This window comes from Triticum urartu, chromosome 4A (assembly GCF_056163025.1).
Source record: "Triticum urartu cultivar PI428250 chromosome 4A, HENAU_Tu73, whole genome shotgun sequence".
Classification (NCBI taxonomy): Eukaryota; Viridiplantae; Streptophyta; class Magnoliopsida; order Poales; family Poaceae; genus Triticum; species Triticum urartu.
The window spans coordinates 71,813,677-71,836,938 of NC_141876.1; the positions used below are offsets into that span (position 1 = coordinate 71,813,677).

The following is a 23,262-nucleotide window of genomic DNA, read 5'->3' on the forward strand; positions in this document are numbered from 1 at the left end:
ACTATTTGGAGAACTTAGAATTTATCCTTTAGGGAGCTCCTAATGAGAAGGATTCCGGCTATACATGAGACTTCTATTGGGAAAAGGTTACTTAAAACAGTTTGAGTCAGCTGCGCCTGTTCAGTGAACAGTAAGTAGGTTACTTAGCACCTGGCCTAAACTAAAAGCTATATATGGGGAGGGTGCCCCATATTGAAATGGATTTAAGCATGAGATAGCGCAGTCATTTACCTCAACTCATCTCTATGCAGCTATATATGGGGAAGGTGCCCCATATAGTAATGGATTTAAGCATGACTATGCTCGCCCGGTTATACTTCCTGGTTACCATGTTGGTATAGCAATACCCCTCCATCCCTTGTATCTCTTCCCCAATTCCTCCCAGCCGTGGCTATGTTCTGAGATCAAGGGTCTCCAACAGTCCCTGTGTGTGTGCCTGTGTGGTGATGGTGTGGTTGGGAGGCAGGGGACATGCGTAACTATTTATTTTGGGCGTTCAAACTGATGCACGAGCCCATCTTCAACAATCCCTTGCCAATTGATTTTAGAGTTGGTCCCAAAGAAGTACTGTCAGTTCTACATTATTTGACTATTGTCTTTCCATATTACAACCCTGAAATCTTCCATTTGTCAGATTCAATCCCGAATTGTAAAACCGGCTGAAATTCAACTCTGAACTATCAAAACCGGCTAGGATTCAACCCTTCTCTTCCCTGAATCTGGTTTTCCCTGAGGAGGCCTGGTTTTGACCCATTGACCGTCCAGTAGGCAGCCACGTCAGTTTTATTTTGTCAAACAGATTTAAAAATAATCTGAAAAAAATTATATTTTCAGCCCCTATTTTGGTCAAATTTTAGCCAAAAACTAAAGTATCCAGAAAATTTGAAGTAATTTGTAAATCAACAATATTATACTATCATTCTGGGAAAGTTTCATAGTTTTTTGCCAAATTTATTTAAAATTAACATGAATTACATTTTCAGCCCCTTTTTTGGTCAAAAAATAAAAGTATCCAGAAATTTGACATAATTCTGTAAAATCAATAATAGTATGTCGATCATTCTGAGAAAGTTTCAGTTTTTTTGCCAAATATTTATAAATACCCTGAAATTACATTTTCAGCCCCAATTTTGGTCAAATTTCGTCCAAACAAATGAAAGTATCCAGAAATATCGAAAAGCTTCTGTAAAATATAGAATAACATACTGATCATTCTCGGAAATGTTCAGCCATTTTGGCTCAAAGGAACTATAAATAGCATCAAATTTCAATTTCTGCCTGTACAATCAAAACGCTGATGTGGCTGCTGACTGGATGGTCAACGGGTCAAAACCAGATTCAAGGGAGAGAAGGGTTAAATACTAGCCGGTTTTGATAGTTCAGGGTTGAATCTTAACCGGTTTTAGAGTTTGGCATTGAATCTTTAGACAAACCGAAAAGTTCAGGGTTGTAATATGGACTACAAACCGAAAAGTTCAGGGTTGTAATATGGACTTCTCTCAAAAGTTATGGCTGCAATGTGTTGTTTATACACTATATGTGCGACTTACAAATGTAAATAAGACCTGCAGGTTGTTTTAAGAGTTGGGTCCAACTCATGACCACTGGTGGAACCATACTAGCAAACTGCAACATGATTGTACCGAATAATGAGTCGAGGGCAAGAACCACATGCACATTCATTTTCTGAAAGAGTCTCTTGGTAGTTGGTAGCAAACAATATTTGTAATTTAACACCACATGCGAACCTGAAAACAATCATGAAAAGCCATAAAGACTGATTAGATGCATGCATACCGTTGTTAATAACAAGTACCCAGGTGCAGTCCACCACTGTTGGTATCCGATGTGCAACTGTGATAACTGTGCTGTCCTTGAATTCCGTCCTGATTATCTTCTGAATAATAGCATCAGTTGCAGTATCAATGGATGCTGTTGCCTCATCAAGGATCAAGATGCAGTTTCTTCTCAATAGCGCACGGGCCAAGCAAAGTAACTGCCTTTGGCCCATGCTCCAGTTTGATCCTCCCTCCACAACTGTTGGGCAAAGCAAGTAAAAGAAATGTGACATAATTGCAGCAAGTTCTGTAAAAGAGAATGAGGTTGAAAAGACCTACTATGTGAATCCAATCCTTGCTTGTCTTTAACTGCTTCAATTAGTTGACATTTGCCTAGAACCTGGCAAAGGTTAATTCACAAATGCTTCCTTAGTTTTCAAATAAGCTGTTTATTAGGAAGAGGGGACTAGTACTAAATTGTGTAATAGTGCAAATATTTCCTTTAGCAGTATATTTCAGTAGTGTTGCTGCTTGCAAGGTGCTAGCAGTTCAATGCTACCATGCCATAAATTATTCAACATAATAATTTCAGCAACATATCACAATGTTCAAACACTACCAACTGATTTACTAGATTGCAACCAGAGGTGCAAAGATCTGGTTATCTAACTATGATTGAAAAACCCTCAAGAGGAAAGTAATATACTGACAACCAAGGAGCATTCCATCTGGGGTATAGTCTGAAAACATAAAACACCATCTTTTACAAAGATAATGAGGTCATTTATTGATTATTATAACTCATGGATGCATGTGAGAGCGTCTGCTTTTGATCTTCTTTTCTCTTAACTATTCTTGTTTCATCATAGAAAAAACATTGAGGAACGAATGCTAAATTCTTTTAACAGGGAAAATAGAAAATAATCAAATTATAGTAACAACATATGGAAACCTACTTCCCAGATTTGTTCATCCGAGAAACGCCCTTGAGGATCCAAATTATATCTTATGGAACCATAAAAGAGTATAGGATCTTGAGGGATAAGACCAATTCGAGATCGTAAGTCATGTAACCCCATTTCTGTGATGTCGTAGTCATCAATGATTATCTTTCCTCCAGAAGGCTCAACAAGACGAAAAATTGCATTTATCAAACTTGTCTTGCCACTTCCTGTTCGACCGACTATCCCAATCTTGTCGCCACCTTGAAATGTGCAAGTAATTCCATGAAGTACTGGAGAAGCATCTTGATTATATTTTATCTGCTAACACAAATATCAATTGCATTATGTACAATGCATGAAAAAATCATACTGGTCATGTCTATGGACGATAAACAAGACATTTATTTTTCATCACCTACCTCCAAACCTTCAAGTTCTATCTTACCCACAGAGGGCCATGCATCCGGTGGTTGATTCTGTTTCATAATATATGGTGCCTCACTTACAATACCCATGTATTGGCTCAACCTTTCAACAGAGATTATTTGATTTGCAAGAGAACATTGATTTTGTATAGAGAACAGGAATAACATATTAAGTGACAGACCATAAGAGAGCAACATCCCTACAGAACCTGCAGAATTGTATAAGCCAACATTAATAATTATGAGTTAATCTTAATCTAATTCTCATTTCATGTGCTCAACAACTACTAAAAGGAAAGGAAATGATGCAATTCTATAGACTGATAAACTAACCTATGTCAAATTCTATAAGAAAAAACATTACAGGAACATAGAACTACATATGCATGATAATAACAAGAGAATCATGTTGTGTTTCTTCCAAATCTGCCATGCTGTGAAATGGATGATTAATGTTATGACCTCGTCTCGACAAAATTACTTGGAATCAAGCAACCTCTTGAGGATGGAAGAGCAAGGGAGCAAGATGTGTGAAGCTAGAAAAGGAGCTGGGAGCACCAGACACCAAGACAAATGACTGAAATCAAAGATGAATCATGCAACAAAAGATCATCAAAGAAACCCAGAACTAGATGGTAGTACTTGTTAGGAATATGCAACTTGTATTCCCATGAGGCCATAGGCCGATATATATATACATGTACAGGTGTGGAACATATGCAGGAAACCCCTTATACAACGGGATAAATACAAAGGGGTACATGACTTATATTATAACTCTAACACCCCCCCTCAAACTCATGGTGGATGAACAACACTGAGTTTGGAGAGATAAAAGCCATGTTGTGCTCTAGTCTGAGCCTTCGTCAGGAAATCCGCCAACTGTAACTCGGAAGGCACATACTGAAGAGCAATAACCTGATCCTGCACAGCAGCACGCACATAGAACGCATCAACACCAATATGCTTGGTGAGCTCATGCTTCACAGGATCGCGTGCAATGCTGATAGCACCCGTACTGTCAGATAAAAGCAGAGTTGGTGTAGTGACAGAAACACCTAAATCCTGAAGTAACCACCGTAACCAAGTCACCTCTGCCGTCAAAAGAGCCATTGCTCGCAACTCAGCCTCGGCACTCGAACGGGAAACTGCAAGCTGTTTCTTCGTCTTCCAGGCAATGAGAGAACCACCAAGAAAAACACAGTAAGCAGAAAGTGAACGGCGATCGGAAGGATCACTAGCCCACGTAGCATCCGAATAGGCCTGGAGCTGTAAAGAACTGGAGCGAGGAAAGAATAGACGGTGAGAGATCGTGCCTCGAAGATATCGAAGAACACGAAGGAGATGACTATAGTGAACCGAGGTGGGGGCAGAGACAAACTGACTCAGAATATGAACCGGATAAGAGATGTCCGGACGAGTGACAGCTAGATAGACAAGACTGCCAACAAGATGACGATAACGCGTCGGGTCAGGGAGAGGATCACCATCAGTAGCACGGAGGTGAACATTGAGCTCCATAGGAGTCTCAACAACGCGCTCGTCAGTAAGAGCAGCACGAGCAAGAAGATCCTGGATATACTTTTCCTGGGATATAAAAAAGCCATCAGAGGTAGAAGAGACTTCAATCCCAAGAAAGTAGCGAAGAGGTCCAAGATCAGACATAAGAAACTGCTCACTAAGACGGGCCTTTACAAAGGCAATATACTCGGGATCATCCCCCGTGATGATCATGTCATCAACATAAAGAAGAAGAAGAGTCCGACCACAAGGAGAAAGGTGAATAAACAATGCTGGATCATGAGCACTGGCTAAAAAACCAGCAGCAGTGATCACAGAAGCAAAGCGCTCAAACCAGGCGCGGGGGGCTTGCTTAAGGCCATAGAGAGAGCGACGAAGACGACATACCATGCCATCAGGAACAGAATACCCAGGTGGTGGCTGCATATACACCTCACGCAGCTCACCATTAAGAAAGGCATTCTTAACATCAAGCTGAGATATAGACCAGTGGCGTGCAGAGGCAACGGCAAGAAGTGTACGAACAGTGGTCATATGAGCCACAGGAGCAAAAGTCTCGTCATAATCACGACCATGCTCCTGCTGAAAACCACGAGCCACAAGACGAGCTTTGTGACGCTCAAGAGAACCATCGGAGCGAGTCTTAACCTTGTAGACCCACTTACAAGTGATCGGACGGACTCCGGGAGGAAGAGAAACAAGATCCCAGGTACCAGTGCGTTCAAGAGCAGCAATCTCCTCATAAGCCAAAACCCTCTCATCATAAGCACGATCAGCAGCCTCATCAGCAACCTTAGCCACATCCTTGGCGGCCTGATTAGCATCCGTAGGAAGAACCGATGGAGTTGGCGGAGTAGGAGCCACCGGAGGAACTGGACGTGGCGGACAGCAGACCTCGCCAGAAAGAACACCCCAAAGACGGATACCACGCATGTGAATGCGCATGAAGCCAGTAAACTCAGTGTAGTTAGTACCATCAAAGATCACCGGACAACGAGGGACAGCAACATAGCCCGATGTAGCAGACATTTTTTTAGGAACCAACGAGAGCACCAGCGACAGCAGAGGACGCTAGCGATGGGATCCTAGCGGAAGAGAGAGCGCTGGGGGATCGAGGCCGGCCCGTCGATCGGGAAAGAGAGCAGTTGGGACCCAGCTATCTTGGGCAGCTCAGCTGGATCGCGGGCGGGACCTCGTGGCTGAAGCACGAGCGGAGCCGGGCAGGAATCGATCGGGAACCGGGCGCGGATCCTGGCGGCGGCCGCCGATTCCGCCGTAGGGGAGGGAGGCGTCCCGGCGTGGAAGTCGCGTCCCGGCGTGGAAGTCGCGCCGGAGCTGGCTGGGGAGATCCGATCGGGAGGGAGATCCGATCAGGAGGGCCGGCTTCGATCGGGAGACTCAGGAGATCGAGGACGGGGGGATCGAGGACGGGGGCTTCGAGCGAGATGAGACAGGCGGCTGGGAATCGATAGCACGAGTTGCAACGTGCAGACAAAATTACCCTAGCTCTAATACCATGTTAGGAATATGCAACTTGTATTCCCATGAGGCCATAGGCCGATATATATATACATGTACAGGTGTGGAACATATGCAGGAAACCCCTTATACAACGGGATAAATACAAAGGGGTACATGACTTATATTATAACTCTAACAGTACTATGTAAGTCCAGGGTTATCTCCTTTTTCAAAAAAAATATGATACTGTGTCACAGCTATGGGATGGCAGTTTGGCTCGAGATGGTGATTAGCGAGATATACGCTGAAGGGTAATCCTCTGAGAAAAGGAACCACTTGCAATATAATTTTTATTTATTGACAGGGAAAACAATGCAATATAATCTTCAACATCGTGTACCTAAATTCTTTACAAAAACACAGGTTAGCACTAAGGGCAAAAGAGCAAGTTAACTAATGGTTACAAAACATTGCATTCCCTTGAATAAAGTTTCACACATCTCACCAGGGCTATAAGTTCCTGCAGGAAGAAGAGTAATAACAAGTGCGGACAAGGAAAGAATAGCAGCACCCATTATCTCCAAACGTTGAGTCAACCATTCAGTTGCAGCAAAGCAGTGAAAAGATGGGCTTGCATTATTGTCGATAAGATCCAAACTTTTAGCAAAAAAATGATCTTCTTGCTTAAAGGCTCTTATTGTAACTGCTCCTGCAATCGATTCTCCAAGATGATTGGCCACTAGAGATTTTGTAGTGCCATTGATCCTCATCAATTCCTTTGAGGAGGCTAAGTAGTATCTCTGTAATGTTATATTTCAGTAAACCAGGTCATGTAAATAAGAGCCTACAGAGACTACATCATGCGTAAATGGGATTATACAAGCTTACCTGCAACTTGACAGCCATGATGATAACAGGTGCAGCAACAAGCAAAATTTGCCAGGTAAAGAAGCACAAAACACTCGAATTGATATATGCATTTAGTGTGGCACAAATACTGAAGGACATCGTAAATGGAAGATCAAGATCGATGATGCTTAAGTCAGATGATACCTGCATCATAGAGTTATTACTTGCTGCCTAATTTAAAATTATCATGGGTCAAACTAAAATAAACGAGATTCATATAGTACTACCAGTTCTTAGTACTTACACGGCTAAGTATCCTTCCAAGTGGAGTGGAATGGTAGAAAGACATGGGTGCACAGAATAGGCCACTAAGTAGTTGGGCAAATAGAGGTCCTGATGTCCGGAGACCAAGATCAACTACTAACAGAGCTCTAGATAGCAAGAAAATGATTGAACCAAATCCAATGGCTGTATACACCAGAACAAGGTTCAATGTGCATACACAGGGATTTTGAACATTAACAGCAAGCCATGAGTTCTGAAATATTTGCCCACATGCAAAAATAATGTTAGTAATAGCAACAAGACTAGCATATATGTAGCCCTTGTTCTGGCCCAAATACATTAAATAAGGCTTCAGTCCAGTGTCACCAATTTCTCTCCCCTCTGTTTTAATTAGTTGATCAGATGCTGATGACTTGATGGATTCTTTTGCCGTACCGTGAATAACACAGGCGTTCCTCTCAAACTGCTTGCCTACATTATAAGCCATTCTTTTAACATTAGGAAAGTCTGTAGTGACTTCATGTGCTTTCACAAGGTCCTGAAATTGTTTGGAAGACACTAGCAGTTCTTGGTATGAAGTAGCATGCATGATCTGCCCATGGGACATTAACTGCCAAAAGACAAGTTACTGTCTGTCAACAAAATAGTAGGAGTTCCCCATGCACCGAAGGATGACCAAACTGTATCTTGTGAATAGCTGAGAAAGCACAATACAGTGATGAATTTCATATGGTTGCTTCCTTATGATGATCTAATGCAGAATTTAACATAAGTCGCAATTTTGTAGTGCAACCAACTTAATAATAGGACAGGTGGTAGGAATCACTTCAAATCTGTTACTACCCAGGAACACCGGTAGCACCACCTCAATAAAGAAAGGGAGAAAAAAATAGCCATGAAACGTGGGATGAATATATGCTTATAGCCAAATGCCAAATGAAAATCGCCCTATAAACCCCACTATTATCTGATCCTTGCAATTAAACACTTCTAAGCCTACTCTGTTTATTCAAGGTGGTAATGAAGCCCCTTAGCCTCCCCCTTTGTTAAGCATAAGAGGAGATCCGCGTGCTTCCCTGGACTCACACCATGAATCCTAAAACTGGTATATTAGCAAATACTTTAGTTTTTACTAATAATCACTTATTTTACTTGATTGACCCTTATTAGTATATAAAATTAATATAAAAAAATATCCTATAATATGCAGCAATCACCCAGGGTTAACATGCATATTAGCAAGGACTGGATCAGGAAGAAAGCTTGATTCCTGTATGTCAGTTGGGCCCAACACTCAACCCCTGCAGGATCTTGAAGGGAAAGCTAGGAAACCTTACATGAGGAAATTGCATCCCACAAGCCTGGTGGAGCCTCTATCTCGGCAATGAAACATGCATGTAACCTCTCAAAATGCCAATAGTTGAATAAAGAGTCAATACTTACGACAACAGAATCAAATGCGTGTAGGAACTCCACTTGGTGGGTTACTAATAGAACTGTCTTTTCAGATAAAGCTCCCATCACATATTCCTGCAAAAGAATGATCATTAAAATTTAGAAAAATTGGAGACTCATGTAGCCAAACTGAGATGCCAACAAATAACCCCTACATTTAAAAGACTTGAAGCAGTATGTGCATCAACGCAGCTGAAAGGATCATCCAAAAGATATATATATCTGCATCATGATACAATGCGCGAGCTAATTGGACACGTTGCTTCTGTCCTCCACTAAGATTAACTCCTCTTTCCCCAATTTGAGTACGGTCACCAAAAGGCAAGCTTTCAAGGTCATACACCAAAGAACACCGCCGGAGAGTCTCTTCATATCTTTGCTTGTCCATGTTAGACCCAAAAAGTATGTTCTGCAAAGTTCCTGTTTGAATCCATGCATCCTGAGAAACATATGCTATTTTCCCACAAACATGACTCTGCAATTATGTTCAGCAATGAAATTAGTACTCGAAAAAAAGTGTAACAGTCCACGCGCACCAATAATATTTAGTAATTTGTGCTTAAATTGAAATCCAAATTTGGACCTCTGTTTTGCTGTCTTGCAAAATATCATATACAGGTTTACTAAACATGTTAAGAGACATTACTTTAAAAATATATTAATTGAAGATATCTATGACATAAACAGTAAGTACATGCACAACAAAAAATTAACTTTTCTCCAACCTGTCTTCTCCCACTTAGTGGAATAGGAGGGTGGTGCAACTGTTTGTTGATTGCACTAACCAAGCTAATAACACAGTCATTGTTATAACTAAGCACTATGCATAATGCACATTTCTCATGAAAAAATAATTCCAACTAATTATAGATCAGGTACTAGAGGTTCAAGAGTTATAATAGGAAAGACATGCTGACAACCAGAAAAGCAAACAAAAAGTGACCACAAAGCGACTAGTAGGCAAACTAAGGGAAGGGAACAACCAATCCCTTAGCTCTAGCCCTTTGCTAGAGTTGACACTCAGCTCTAGTCGCCTCGAAAAGCTTGTTGAGTGTCATAGGAGTTGATCCACCAATCTTTAGGGAAGCATTGCCTGTGGGGTGGGTGTGAAATTAGGAGACGAGCCCAAGAAAAAAACACTACTCCGGTACTGCATCGCACCAATAGGTGATCAATATTTCTCTCATGATCGTTGCACAGTGGCCAGTTGGCGTTATGATAGAGTCCACAGCTGGCTAAGTGATCAACCATCCAGACGCATTTGCAAATCACAAGTAAAACGAAAAATTTCCAACATAAAGGGGACCTTTGCAGGATCAACTCGGAAGGTTTCAAGGCCAGCGAGGCTGCGATGCATGCGAGATAAGCAAAGCAGGTGGAGTAAGAACCTGAGGATTCCGAGAACCACGACAGAGAAGCCATTTAACCACCTATCAATTCCTATAGTAAATGTTGTCCCAATCCCCGACGAAGATTCTTGTGGCAGCATTGAACATGGCACACTCATGCTCTGAATAAGGGATTGGAAAATGACACTAAGGAGCAGTGTGTTGCAGCCACAACCTGCGAGGACAAAAAGTTTGATGCCCATAATTTGATCCAATACTATAGACAGAACAAAATGTTATAACCTCACTCTTTAGATTACAAAAGGTAGTTTTGTTAGTATAACCCAAACACATTTACTGTAAGCTAGATTCATAGCTGCAACACAGTAGAGTAAGTAGTACACTACATGCTAACCATGTGACAATACTAAATGGATAATAAGTTGATGGTAGAAAGGGAGGTTCCAGAATAACATACATCATTATTATGATCATTGGTTAGCAAAGTAAATTAAACACAAAGCAGCAAAAATATACCATTCCTTCTGTCCTTGGGACCTCTCCCAGAATAGCTGCCAAAAGAGTGGATTTTCCTGAGCCAACCTCGCCACAGATTGCTACCTTCGTTCCTGCTTTCACCTCCAAATTAATATTCCTCAGATTTGGACTTCCTGAGCTGTCCCATGAGAAACAGCCAGATTTGAATACTATAGGATACTGACTACACACACAATGCTCCATCGAAATTTGATCCTTTGGCAGCTCAGATTCACCAAGAAAACTGCTTATCCGAGAGAATGCAACCCTTGCTTGAATTACAGAGCCAATAACGTTTGGAATATGATTGATAGGGTCCTGAACAAGGCGCAGTGCAGCTACAAAGGTGAATACATTGCTAGGATTAAGTGGGACTCCCAGAAAATAGCATGCGATAAATGTTGCCGCTGAAACAAGTGCAGGTGATGCCCAGAAGACAACACTAGTATATGCTTTTCCTAGTTGGAATGCTGACAACCATTTTAGCTCCAACTCCCTAAGATGTTCTATAACACTCTTGAAGTGGGCCTCCCATGCATAAAGCTTCAGGACCTTCATGTTCACAAGAGACTCAGACATAGCTTTCAACCTCATGTCTTGAGCTTCCATGAGTTTCTTCTGGAAATCTTGCTGTTGCCTGGCCAGAGGGGCATTCAGTAGAACAGTAAGCATTATAACAAGAACAGATGCTATTGTTGCAGGACCAACTGCATCGTATAGTACTGCCAAGGCAATGCCAAGTTGGAAGCCGGTAGTCCATGTCCGATGGAACCAGAAAGGAAACTCCCCAACCCTGTACGCATCTACTATGAGATAGTTCATTATCTCTCCAGAAGAATGTTTTATACTGGCAAAGCATGATAATTTCTGTTGCTTTCGGTAAATAGAAGCTGACAAGAGTGACCGCACTTGGATTCCCACCCTCCGTGTTTGAAAATACCACTGTCTCTGGGCTAATGACTCCAAGCATTTAGACAGAAGAAGTCCAAGTGCTATAACAACACCTTCATGCTTGAAAGCTTCTTTTCCTGAGGATACATTGATAAATTCCTTTACGAGCAACGGACCAGAAGATAGAGTGAGTACCTTGAGCAATGCGAAGAACCCAGAAAACAGAATGTCCCTTTTGTAGCATGAAACAATTACCCAGAAAAGAGATGATTGCTTAGCATTGATTTTGTCCACAAACATTGAGTACTGAGTGCCTGCTTGATCTGCAACATCCAACGCAGGTATGTCTTTCTCTTCAAGAGGCTTTCTGTAACCCTTCTTCATCAAGGGATTCATCCACCAGAATGACATCCTACTGAAAAATCCAGCAACCGAGAAAGGAGACGCCGATCTCTCAGAATCAAATTCATCCTGAATAGTGTCATTGTTTAGCAAGTTGTGCAAACCAGTTGCTTTGCAAGCTGCGTCAACACATTTTATTAGAAAAATGTAAACCAAAATGGTACATAGTGTTTCAGACTTTCAGTAACTAAATGAGAGGAAGAAGAGGTTTGGATTTGACCCGAAGAGGCAGAAATCCAAGCAACGTTAGGGTTCCTTACCGAAATATGAAGAAATCTTCCGAGTCCGCACGCCAGTCCAGTGGAGGAAAGGTGGACAGACCTGGAGGCGGCGTGCCTCAGTGGAAGCAAGCCTGCAGGCGTGTTTGGCGGCGTGGGCAAAGGTGAGGCGAGGAGGGCTTTTTGGGTACTGGTGGCAGCGAATCCCTGGCACTAAGTGGGAAGCCGCCGGGAGAACAAGGGTGCCGCCACCCGGCTGCCGGCACCTTGCCGGGGGAGCGGGACAGCACGCTCGGCATGTCATGGGGACGGGGGACGGGTTTGAGGTCTACCTGGGGCACGATATGATAGAATTAGGGCGCGCGCTGTCCGCTGTGTATGGATGTCCTGATTTGCATGCCGTCCGAGGTGCTCCGCGGCAGCGCCGGCGCGGTGGGGGTCGAGCCGTCGAGGAAGGACCGGCGAGAAGAACGGAGAGTGTCGCGGAGGCGGCTGTGCATCGTGCACGGTTTGTTGCTGGGCTTCTTGGGCTGAGATGCTGCTGGGCTTCTTGGGCCTTACCTACGATAGATATCGGAAGGCGCCCTTTATCGGCAAAAAAAAAGTATTTTGCCCGTCGTTACTTCACTTCCGGTGTTCCCTCCCCTGCTGGCGGCTGCCGGGGAGCGCAGCCGCACCAGCCAGCCATGAAGCGCTTCTTCCAGCCCGTACTCAAGGACGGATCCCCCGCCAAGAAGAGGCCCGCCGGAGCCGCGACCTCTGACTGCGTTGATGGCCGCGCCCCCACCGCGGCCGACGCCGGCGGGGACGGCCCTCCCGGCGAGGAGCCACGCAGGTTCATCACGTGGAACGCCAACAGCCTTCTGCTCCGGATGAAGAGCGACTGGCCCGCGTTCTGTCAGTTCGTCGCCCGCCTCGACCCCGACGTCATCTGCGTCCAGGTGAGCCAAGGCAAAGAGCGTTTCATTCAGCACCCTTTCTGTGTGTCCGGATTTGCTTGCTACCCTAGATTTGGTTTTAGCCTGCAATGCGAGTGCTGTGCCGAGGGATTTTTAGGCGAGTGTGCTGCAATGTGGCATGCAGGAGCTGCCGTTGCTCGCAGGCATTTCATCTAGCACATTGGGGCGAGTACATCTTAGTTGTCCTTTTGTGCAAGATTAATCCAATTCTGGTAATCTAGGGTTTGACCCATCTGATTGATCTAGGGTTTAATCCAATTCCGGCGTGCTGCATCCCTTGCGAGATTGATGGTGCCAGTTGTCTTAGCTGACTAGCTGGTGACTGATTATGCCGACCGACGATTCCTGCTGTGCATTTTTCTGGTTGTTTGGCATGCTGTGCTATATTTGCTCATAATACATCAATGCTATGTACCACTGAGAGTAGAGAGCATGCAGTGTTGATGGTTGTAAAGGCTAGGGTGGTGTTTGCAGAGGTTGTGTTGAGCATTTTATGAAACAGACTGAATGCTATGAAAATATTCTTAAATCAGTGAACTGATATCTACTTGCCTGTTTCTTGTTATCAACTTATCCTGGATTAATGTTGGCAACATTGCGGAAAGAAAATGTGAAAAACTTGTTTTTGGTCTATCTGTTACTTATGTCAGTCCTAGTGTTCCAATTCCAGTTATTTGGTTGCTCAATTAGCCACTATCTGCTGCTACAACAAGTTCTCGTACCTATACCATGTGCTGATTTGCAGCAATAGTACAGTTACAACAAAATATAGGCCATACGATGAAGTAATTCTCAAGCTGAATCATTATTTGAGAAAACTTATGTCCTTCTACATTATTCTGATGTCTGGATATGGTGGATCGATTAACCCTAGCCTCTTTTTGAAATTGCAGCTCAATAGTTGAAATCCAAATCCGCCTTGGGTTCTTGTTTTAGTGCAGTAGAGTAGAACTGGGTTTATACCAAACCCCACTTTTGGGTTGTAAAAATGACAGGCCAAGGTCTTTATTTCCGTTCAATTCCAATACCTTTAGTTGTTATGAGTTATGACAACTTAGCAGCCTAATAATATTATTATTTGTCCTTTTGGGTGTTTAGTTGCCCTAGCCACAAATTGTTGTTTTGTTTTGTACTCTTAATCAGTAATCGCAACTATTATGCTGTTCTCGGGTTAGGTTGTCTACTTTATTTTTTAGTTTAACAATCTAAGCATATTATGTATGTATCAGTGAGTAGGATCTTTGCTGAACTTCTTTGCCACTTGCCAGGAAGTGCGGATGCCAGCAGCTGGTTCCAAAGGGGCACCTAAAAATCCTAGTGAGCTAAAAGACGACACAACGTCGTCACGCGAAGAAAAACAGGTAATACTAAGGGAGTAGCCCTGTACCCTGTAGTTATGGAAAGTGGATCCCTTATGTCAGATCCATTGGTTCTGGCTGAAATTAGATTTCCGCATTATGGATAAGATGTGTAGTTCCTTGAAATGGCTTTGTAAAAACTCTGTTTTTATGGAAAAGGGTGATTTCTGATAGTTTTGCAAGAGTATATCTATTTTTTGAAAAAATTACTCTAGATTGTGTAAAATTGGACTTTGATTTGTATCAGTTGCATCCTGAAGCATTGCTGTGTTGTGGTGACTGTGTATTTAGCAGGAAACAATTATGAATAAATTTCAACTTAGTTTCCATCTGTTTTCTCTTTTCAGCGTAGGTTGTTACAGCAGTTGCATTAGTTGTGCTTAACTAAGTAATTCTACAATTACTTCTTGATGTCATGCAGACAGTGCTGCGTGCTTTGTCGAGCTCACCTTTCAAAGACTACCGTGTGTGGTGGTCCCTTTCAGATTCAAAATATGCAGGCACAGCTGTGTTTATGAAGAAGAAGTTTGAACCAAAGAAAGTGTCATTCAACTTGGATAGAACATGTAAGTTTGGTTTGGAGAGGTTGAGTAGCTGTCTCCCCTGTTACACTATATTTTGAAATGTCGCATGCTCTACTCTAGTGGGACATTCTGTTCGGCATGTTATATTTTTGTGATTATGTCATTGGATTTAATTTGGTAAGGGTGGTAAGTGTTAGGAAATATGTAACTTGTATTTCCATGTGGCCATAGGCCAGTATATATACACGTACATGTGCAGTACAATATGCAGAAAACCCCTTATAGAACAGGGAAATACAAAGGGGTACACGGCTACCCCCCCCCCCCCCCCCCCCACACACACACACACAAAAAAAACCCAGGTGGATCAACAACACTTAGTTTGGGCCTTCGTAAAGAAATCCGCCAACTGTAACTCGGAAGGCACATCTGAAGAGCAATAACCTAATCCTGCACACCAATGCGCACAAAAAAAGCATCAACACCAATTTCACACAGTCGCACGCAAGAGGAGCAGCTCAAGGTGTATTCATGGAAGCATGGTAATGGTGTTGCACATCCGAGGGAGCAAGATCATCCACTGATGAAACAACAGGGTAGTACTGATGTGACTTCCATCTCCTCTGATGGGGATCATGATGACTAGAAGGGTCAATCAATGGGCAAATTGCTTTTGAGGAGAACTACTCGAACAACAACGGGGATACCAAATAAACGGTATGGGTTCAATGTCAATGATATTGGAAACTATGTTTCCTATGAAGCACTAGCTCCAGCCTATAAAGCATTTGTTGCTTCTCTTTAGTCTGTGTCAATTCTGACTGACTGGTAGAAGACAAAGGAGAACTCAAAATGGCGTATGGCCATGGTGGAGTTGGAGACTCTGTGTAAGAACAAGACATGGGTACTAACACCTCTTCCAACAAGAAAAAAGGTGGTCAACTGCAAGTGGACATACACTGTGAAGCAGAATGCAGAAGGAAATATTGAATGGTACAAAGCGAGGCTTTTGGCAAGGGGGTACAGCCAGACCTACGACATTGACTATGATGAGACCTTTGCTCTAGTAGCAAAGATGAACATTGATGTGAAGAATGTCTTTACATCAACTTGATGTGAAGAATGCTTTCCTGCATGGGGACTTGTAGGAGGAGGTCTACATGGAGATCCCACCTGGGTTCTTGACTTTTGAAACGGTTGACGAGGTATGCGGCTAAGGAAAACTCTTTGCGACTGAAGTAGTCTCCAAGATCTTGGTTTGAAAGTTTAGATGGGCAGTATGTGACAATGCAATGGTGACCATACATTGTTTTATAGACACTCTTAAAAGGAAACATAACCATGCTTGCAGTCTGTGTAAATGATATCATTCACTGGTGATGATGACTAGAGATAGCAAGGTTAAAGAGGTGTCTGAGTAAGGCCTTTGAAGTTAAAGATCGTGGTCGACTCAAGTACTTCCTTGGTATAGAAGTGGCTAGGTCTGGAAAAGGAATATCTCTTTCTCAAAGAAAGTATACCTTGGACACCTTGTTGTAGATGTTAGAATAATCCGAGACACATAGTCGATCATCCGAGCACCAAGCAATCACACAAGGCACGGCACCGAGATTTGTTAACGAGGTTCACCAAACTCGGCTACACCCCCGAGGCCTATGGGCACTCCTCCTCATGACACCGTCACAATACTGCACCTCGGCCACCTGGACGCTGGCACATACCGCCGGCTCCCCCTGCGTGTATGTGCTATTATGTTGGCATAGGTTACATCGTGGGTCTACCCTCGCATTATATAAGAGGCCTACGATACAAGTGTCCTATGAGGGTACGAGTCCTACTTTATCTAGACACTGTCCAACTCAAAGTCCAACTGTAACCTACCTTGTATAATATATTCGACACAATTCGAATAAACTCCACCTTGGCAAATATTCTCCACCACCTTGAATTCGTCCATGCATCAAACTTTCATGTACATTGGACTTGAGTTTATTCCAGGCTGCCAAATCATCCTCCGCAAATTTTCATCCTTCACATGATATTTCCATCTTAGATGGCTTGACATCCTGCAACCCATTCAAGTATCTCTGTTGTACCAAAAAATCTTTCACCCTTGTCTGCCATAACCCGAACCTGGTATCCGTCGACACCATGAATTTTATATGTACGCCTGACCCGTGGAAAACAACACTTAGCACAAAATCAAATGATATGTTGCTTTTCTCCAATGCCTTGCGTCTCCAATGGACTATCCCGTGCAATTTTCGTATTCGCCAGATTGTTTTGCCTCTTGCCTGTTGTTGCACGTGAGGACTCAGTCCTCTTTTTTTATCCCAAACAAATCTCAGTTCTACTCCCGATTCATGCAGCGCTGGCCTCACCTGGGCTTCAGCCCTCATGGACCAGCTTGCACCTACGTCTGACCTAGTTCGGCCTGCCCCTTGGCTTCGATTCAATCTCTAAAAAGAACCACGATCTGATCTGGTTGCTGTCGTTGTTGTATGCAGTCGCTTGCTGCAGGTGCAATTGATTAATCGACCCGCTGCTCCCAATTGCTGGCACACTTGTGAGTTCCCATCAATCCAGTGCTTCTCGTCAACTTCGATCTTTCCAAGCATTGCTCTTGATCGTTCGACATTACCCAGATCAAACCGACCACTTCCACGATTTCCTTCGTCTGTTCCTCTGGATCAACAATCCACGACCTCCAAATAACGTAGCTCTGATACCACTTGAAAGAATAATGCGAGATGCATCATCTATCATCCGAGGACCAAACAATCACACGGCATGACACCGGGATTTGTTAACGGGGTTCACCGAACTCGGCTACATCCCTAGGGCTTGACTATGGGCGCTCCTCCCCATGACACTGTCACAATACCGCACCCTGGCCACCCGGATGCCAGCACACACTACCGCTCCCATGTCTGTGCTATTATGTTGGTATAGGTTACATCGTGTGTCTATCCCCGCATTATATAAGAGGCCTAGGATGTAGGTGTCCTATTAGGACACGACTCCTACTTTATCTAGACACGGTCCAACTGTAACCTACCTTGTACAATATATTCGACACAATTCCAACAGTAGATGGTATATAGAATCTTGAGGTACTTGAAAGGTACTCCTGGGAAAGGAGTGTTGTTCAAGAGTCATGAACACCTTCTTGTAGATGGTTACCTTGATGCTGATTGGGCTAGCTGCCTGGATGACAGGAGATCAACTTCAGATCATTGTGTTTTTGTAGGAGGAAATCTAGTGTCTTGGAGAAGCAAGAAACAACTTGTTGTTACTGCAGAGGCTGAATACAGAGCCATGTCTCAGGGATAGAGTGAGTTATGAATGAGGAACCTATTAGCAGGGCTGAAGATATTGAAGACCTGTTGCATGAATGAACCTATTAGAAGGTGTGACAACAAGTCGGCAATCCATATAGCAAAATCTCCGGTTCAACATGATAGAACCAAACATTTGGAGCTAGACAAATTATTATCGAAGAAAAGCTAGATGCTAGGATTATCAAGATAGAGCATATGAGTTCATGGCAACAAATTGCAGTTGCTTGAAAGGATTGGGAACCAGAGAATGCAACCTAGCGTGTGACAAGATGGGAGTGATAGATACCTATCACCCCTCTTGAGGGGGAGTATTGTATGTGTTGCCCATCTATACTGGCCCATGAGGCCCAGGCCCATACCGGTCAAGTGGCCTAGAGATGGAGCGCTTGTACTGTCTGGCTGTGTGCACCGCCAGAGCCATCGAAGGTTTGTCTCCACATCCACAGATTGGCTAGGTTCAAAGGGGATCTTATCCTCCTAATCACTTATAGGTGCCTGCTGGTGCAGCAGATGTGGGGCTGCGGAGCTGTTGGTCTGCCCTGACATGATAAACAAAGTGGTCATTTTGAATTTTTGCGTGCTTTCTGGAATTAAATTTTGCAGAAACTATTATTCTTTCTGATGGTATAGTATTTTACCTGTTTCAGCTACTAAGCATGATGCAGACGGTCGTGTCATCATTGTGGAATTTGAATCATTCTTGTTGCTAAACACATATGCTCCAAACAACGGGTGGAAAGAGGAGGAAAATTCATTTCAAAGAAGAAGAAAGTGGGATAAAAGAATGTCGGAGTTTGTTCAACAAGTAGACAAGCCCTTAATCTGGTGCGGAGACCTGAACGTTAGGTAATTAAGAACCCATTGCTGTTTTTTTATGTTGTTATTATATATGCCTTCCTCTTGCATGAAGTTACTATTTAATATTTATTGATGATAAGTTAATTTTAGTCTTCTGGAAACCACATAGATTAATAAAACATGTAGTTGTGGATTTGCATTTTATATGGCCAACCCAAACTTCATAATTAGGGCCCATCCATGTGGTCTAGTGGCAAACACAAGGCAGTGGTCTATGGGGTCTTGGGTTCAAATCCCCACTCCTTAATGATAAGTAGTTCCTCCTGCATATTATCGTGATCCCCGATAATTACAAGATGCACTTCAAGTAAATCTGTTTTGAGCAGAAAATTCGTAAGGTAAGGGAGAGAAGTTTTATTACTTTACGTGGCCATCCTCGAGGAATTCATGTTCTCTATACAATATATAGATGGAATGAGTCTCTTATAAATTTTTCACAAACCAACCCCCTGTAACCTTTTTTTAAATCTTTCAGTCATGACGAAATCGATGTCAGCCATCCTGATTTTTTTAGCGATGCTAAGCTCAATGGATATATCCCTCCAAATAAAGAGGTATTATTTGCTTTAAAGATGCAATTCTGGGTTATTCTTGTAAATCCAGTTCATGTTCCCCAAAACTCAAGTGTTGGAAACAACTTTTATCTTGCCATAATCCCTTGTGCATCCTTCGACTCCCACCTGTATGCTGCTGCTGCTTATCAAGCAAATCCAAATGGGTCAGCTATTCCTAGGTGTGACATTTTTATAGGATGATTTGGCCCATATGGCCCATCTAGTCTAATGTCTATCTTGTGAGGATAGCCAAATTCTCGCTTCTCTATCTTAAACTTATTGTAAGTTTAGCGAATGCTTATTTTGTCCTTTCTAAGTACTATATTTCCTCTTTCGGATTTGCAAATCACACCTTGAAATTGGCCAGTTGAAGTTACTTTTTATCAAATTAGAGTATATATTCTAGCAACAGCAGCAAATAGGCTACTTCAAGAATTAGCTGCTTCTGTTACACATGAGTGGCAAGCTTGTGAAACCTTCCAATCTTATGCAAATAGGCTAACATTCATTGGGTGTTGGTATAGTTATAAATTTGTTAGTTATTATGTGTGTGCTCTTTTGTTCATTATTTAATATATACTTTATATGACTGTAAGATTGTCTCAGTGAAAATAAACAATAAGAGTCGTGTTTTTTTTAACACTCCATAGTGAGACTTATCTGTTTCTCACCAAGGCATAATTTGGCACTTAAGGGCCTAATGCAGCAGAAAACGGCGATGGCAGACAGAGCCTTACACCCTTAACAGATTTTCAATGTCTGGCCTATCAGCTGACAGCCTATCTTAAATGCATCTTTCAGTTTTACACTTCTACTGGACGACTAGTACCCTGTTACTGATGTATCTGTTTAGCTATGCATTAATGCAAAGGAATGTCTCATCTATTCCTACAGGACTGTGGACAGCCAGGATTCACCCTTGCAGAGAGACAGCGCTTTGGCAATATATTGTCCCAGTATGTGTAAACTAACATATTTCAGCATTTTTTTCCTTCTCCTTGATAGAGCACTCCCCCATTTCTCAAATGGAGGCCATCCTTGAACAAATGTATGCAACCTTTTAATTTAGTTTGCATGCTTAATCTACCATAACCATCATCGTTTTCTCTCAACTGATGCCCCACATTGATATATAGCTGGAGCGTATTAACATCTCTATTTAGACAAGCAACAAAAAAGTGCCCTGATGAGCATCTCAAATGTGAATCTTGTGGAATTGTGGTCATGGAAACATAAAAGATTATTGTTTCAATGCTCAGTAAGGTAAATGTTCAACATGACTGGGGGCAGTGTCAAGTTCTCATATCATCATATAGATATTGCTGGTACAACCTCTAAATTTGTTTATAAGTACTTTACTAGTCATTGTAAATTCAGAATGGACCAAGGTTTTTGCACACACAAAAAGGATGAAGTTCAAACTAGCTAGAACACATACTGTCATCTTTGTCTGGAATTTTATAGGACAGGCCTGAAAAACATACCTATAAACCAATGAATGGTGAATAAGACATTTTAGTGGAAATATAGAAGGCTAAAGTTAGTTGCATAGAAGCATTAATCTTTATAGTCTTGAATACCACCTTATGGACTAACATTTGGATGTATAGGGGAAAGCTGGTAGATGCTTACAGATACCTGCACAAAGAAAAAGACATGGAGTGTGGCTTCTCTTGGTCTGGGAATCCAGTTGGGAAGTAAGAAATATTTCCATGATTGTATTACTTCTAGATTATTAATTATAGTGTTCAGTTGCTTATCAAAATTTGACCCTGCATGATTGAAGCATATCTGCTGTTCCTTTTTATGTCTTGGATGGGTTATTTGATCCCTATTGTATAGATATATGGTTACTTTGTAAGCATGTGGTCCTCAATGTTTACCGTTAACAAATTATCCCCCATCTCAGCAATCTGATTTTATTTCAGGCACGGCACTTATAAAAGAATTTGGCAGCATGAATTTGATTATTAATGTTCTGCTGATAAGCAATGTTCTTTTGTAATTTACTACATATGACAGCTAATGCTGGAGTGTACGTATTTCATCTTTTTCTATATGGACTGATTTATTGCTTAATATTTCTCCAGGTACCGAGGAAAGAGAATGCGGATTGACTATTTTGTTATTTCAGAAGGGTTGAAAGACAGAATTGTTTCATGTGAAATGCATGGTCATGGAATTGAACTGGAAGGTTTGTATTGCACATATTTCTTTGCGTGATGACAAATTATATAACTGTGATATGTTACCTTTGGTCTTTCCGAAATTCTAATTTTATTTGCCTATCATCAGCTGCAAATAACTAAGGGGGTTGGACCATGTCTTGGCTGTATATATTCAATGTTAAATAAAGAAAATTATAGTTGTGTATGTAATTTGCTTTTGAGATAACATGGAAGGATAAAAAACAGCTACTAATAGATTTGGAACTGCCCTAAGCTGCTACCGGTACAATTCCCTATTGATTTACATCGTATGTGCATCTGAAAAAATGATGATGCATTTCATGCTGGAGTTCTGACAAATCTCTCGACATAATCATATCAAGTTCCCAGCCGTGTTCATGTAATCTGTAATCATTATAAAAGATGTAACAGGTTCAGTTATTTATTAATGTTTGCTTGACCATATAGTTTATTGTGGCATTAGTATGTCTAACTGTTTCTCATGTCAAAAATGAAAACAAAAGAGTCAATGGTGACATGACTCTCATGTGAGGTGTCTGTGTGTTTGCCTTGATTCAATTTGTGGACTTTCATGATGGCAGGATTTTATGGAAGTGATCACTGTCCTGTTTCACTTGTGCTCTCCAAAGAAGCAGCGGAAGCACCAGAATCGAAGAGCTCCAGCTAACTTCTGTGTTTTTCTCGAACCGGACACCATGGATTATTAGATTATTATTAGGTCAGTTGAAGCGCTTGGCCTATCATGAGCTATTTAAACATTTTTTATGACCTGTAGGCCACTACTGCGGTGCACCCTCTAGTCCGGATCTGGATTGGAATTAGAGTTCAACTCTTACTGTGATCAGCTATTGGTATCTAAGTTCAGATTTCTAAGAGTTGTTCCACTTATGACTGGCTTTTACAATTTCGGAAGAAACCAGATGCGAGCGCTTGGGCAACATTATGCCCCCTCTGTTTCTTAATATAGTATATAGATCATGTTTTGCAATGCAGGCAGCCAATTTTCTTAAGCAAGATCTACATCCGTTGCATGAAAATAACATGGGAATTATGACCCAGATACAATAGGGCAGAGATTGCCCAAGGAAATAGTGTTGACGGTTAATACACTACCGATCTTACGATCTACTCCTTCCGTTCTAAATTACTTGTCGCAGAAATGGATGTATCTAGACCTAAAATACATCTAGATACATCTATATCTGTGACAAGTAATTCAGAACGGAGGGAGTACATGAAATCGTGGAAGAATGTAGAAGGATGGGTGGTGTTTGAAGGGTCCTCGTTCAATGAAAGGTGATATGATGGTTTTACTCGGGTTCAGGCCCTCGGATGGTTAATAGCCCTGCGTCCTACCTATCTATCTTTACTGATCAACAAATGTT

The 23,262-nt window shown here is 42.1% G+C and overlaps 1 protein-coding gene and 1 pseudogene across 2 annotated transcripts; one reads left to right on the forward strand and one right to left on the reverse strand.

The window, feature by feature from the left end:
- Positions 1-1,618: 1,618 nt before the first annotated feature.
- Positions 1,619-12,398, reverse strand: LOC125550723 (ABC transporter C family member 10-like; annotated as a pseudogene). The gene is made up of 11 exons (XR_015600346.1): positions 12,137-12,398; positions 10,584-11,995; positions 8,874-9,193; positions 8,707-8,793; positions 7,283-7,873; positions 7,018-7,182; positions 6,635-6,929; positions 3,142-3,356; positions 2,735-3,040; positions 2,118-2,178; positions 1,619-2,037 (listed from the first exon to the last, which is right to left on the reverse strand). The product of XR_015600346.1 is annotated as an ABC transporter C family member 10-like (transcript).
- On the forward strand, positions 12,397-22,765 carry LOC125550724 (DNAse I-like superfamily protein). Its single transcript, XM_048713792.2, has 9 exons — positions 12,397-13,035; positions 14,322-14,414; positions 14,833-14,977; positions 18,924-19,122; positions 19,610-19,688; positions 20,583-20,644; positions 21,299-21,385; positions 21,779-21,882; positions 22,459-22,765. Exons 1-9 carry the CDS (start codon positions 12,397-12,399, stop codon positions 22,542-22,544), a joined length of 1,494 nt encoding a protein of 497 aa, XP_048569749.2. The 3' UTR covers positions 22,545-22,765.
- The last annotated feature ends 497 nt before the right edge of the window (positions 22,766-23,262 follow it).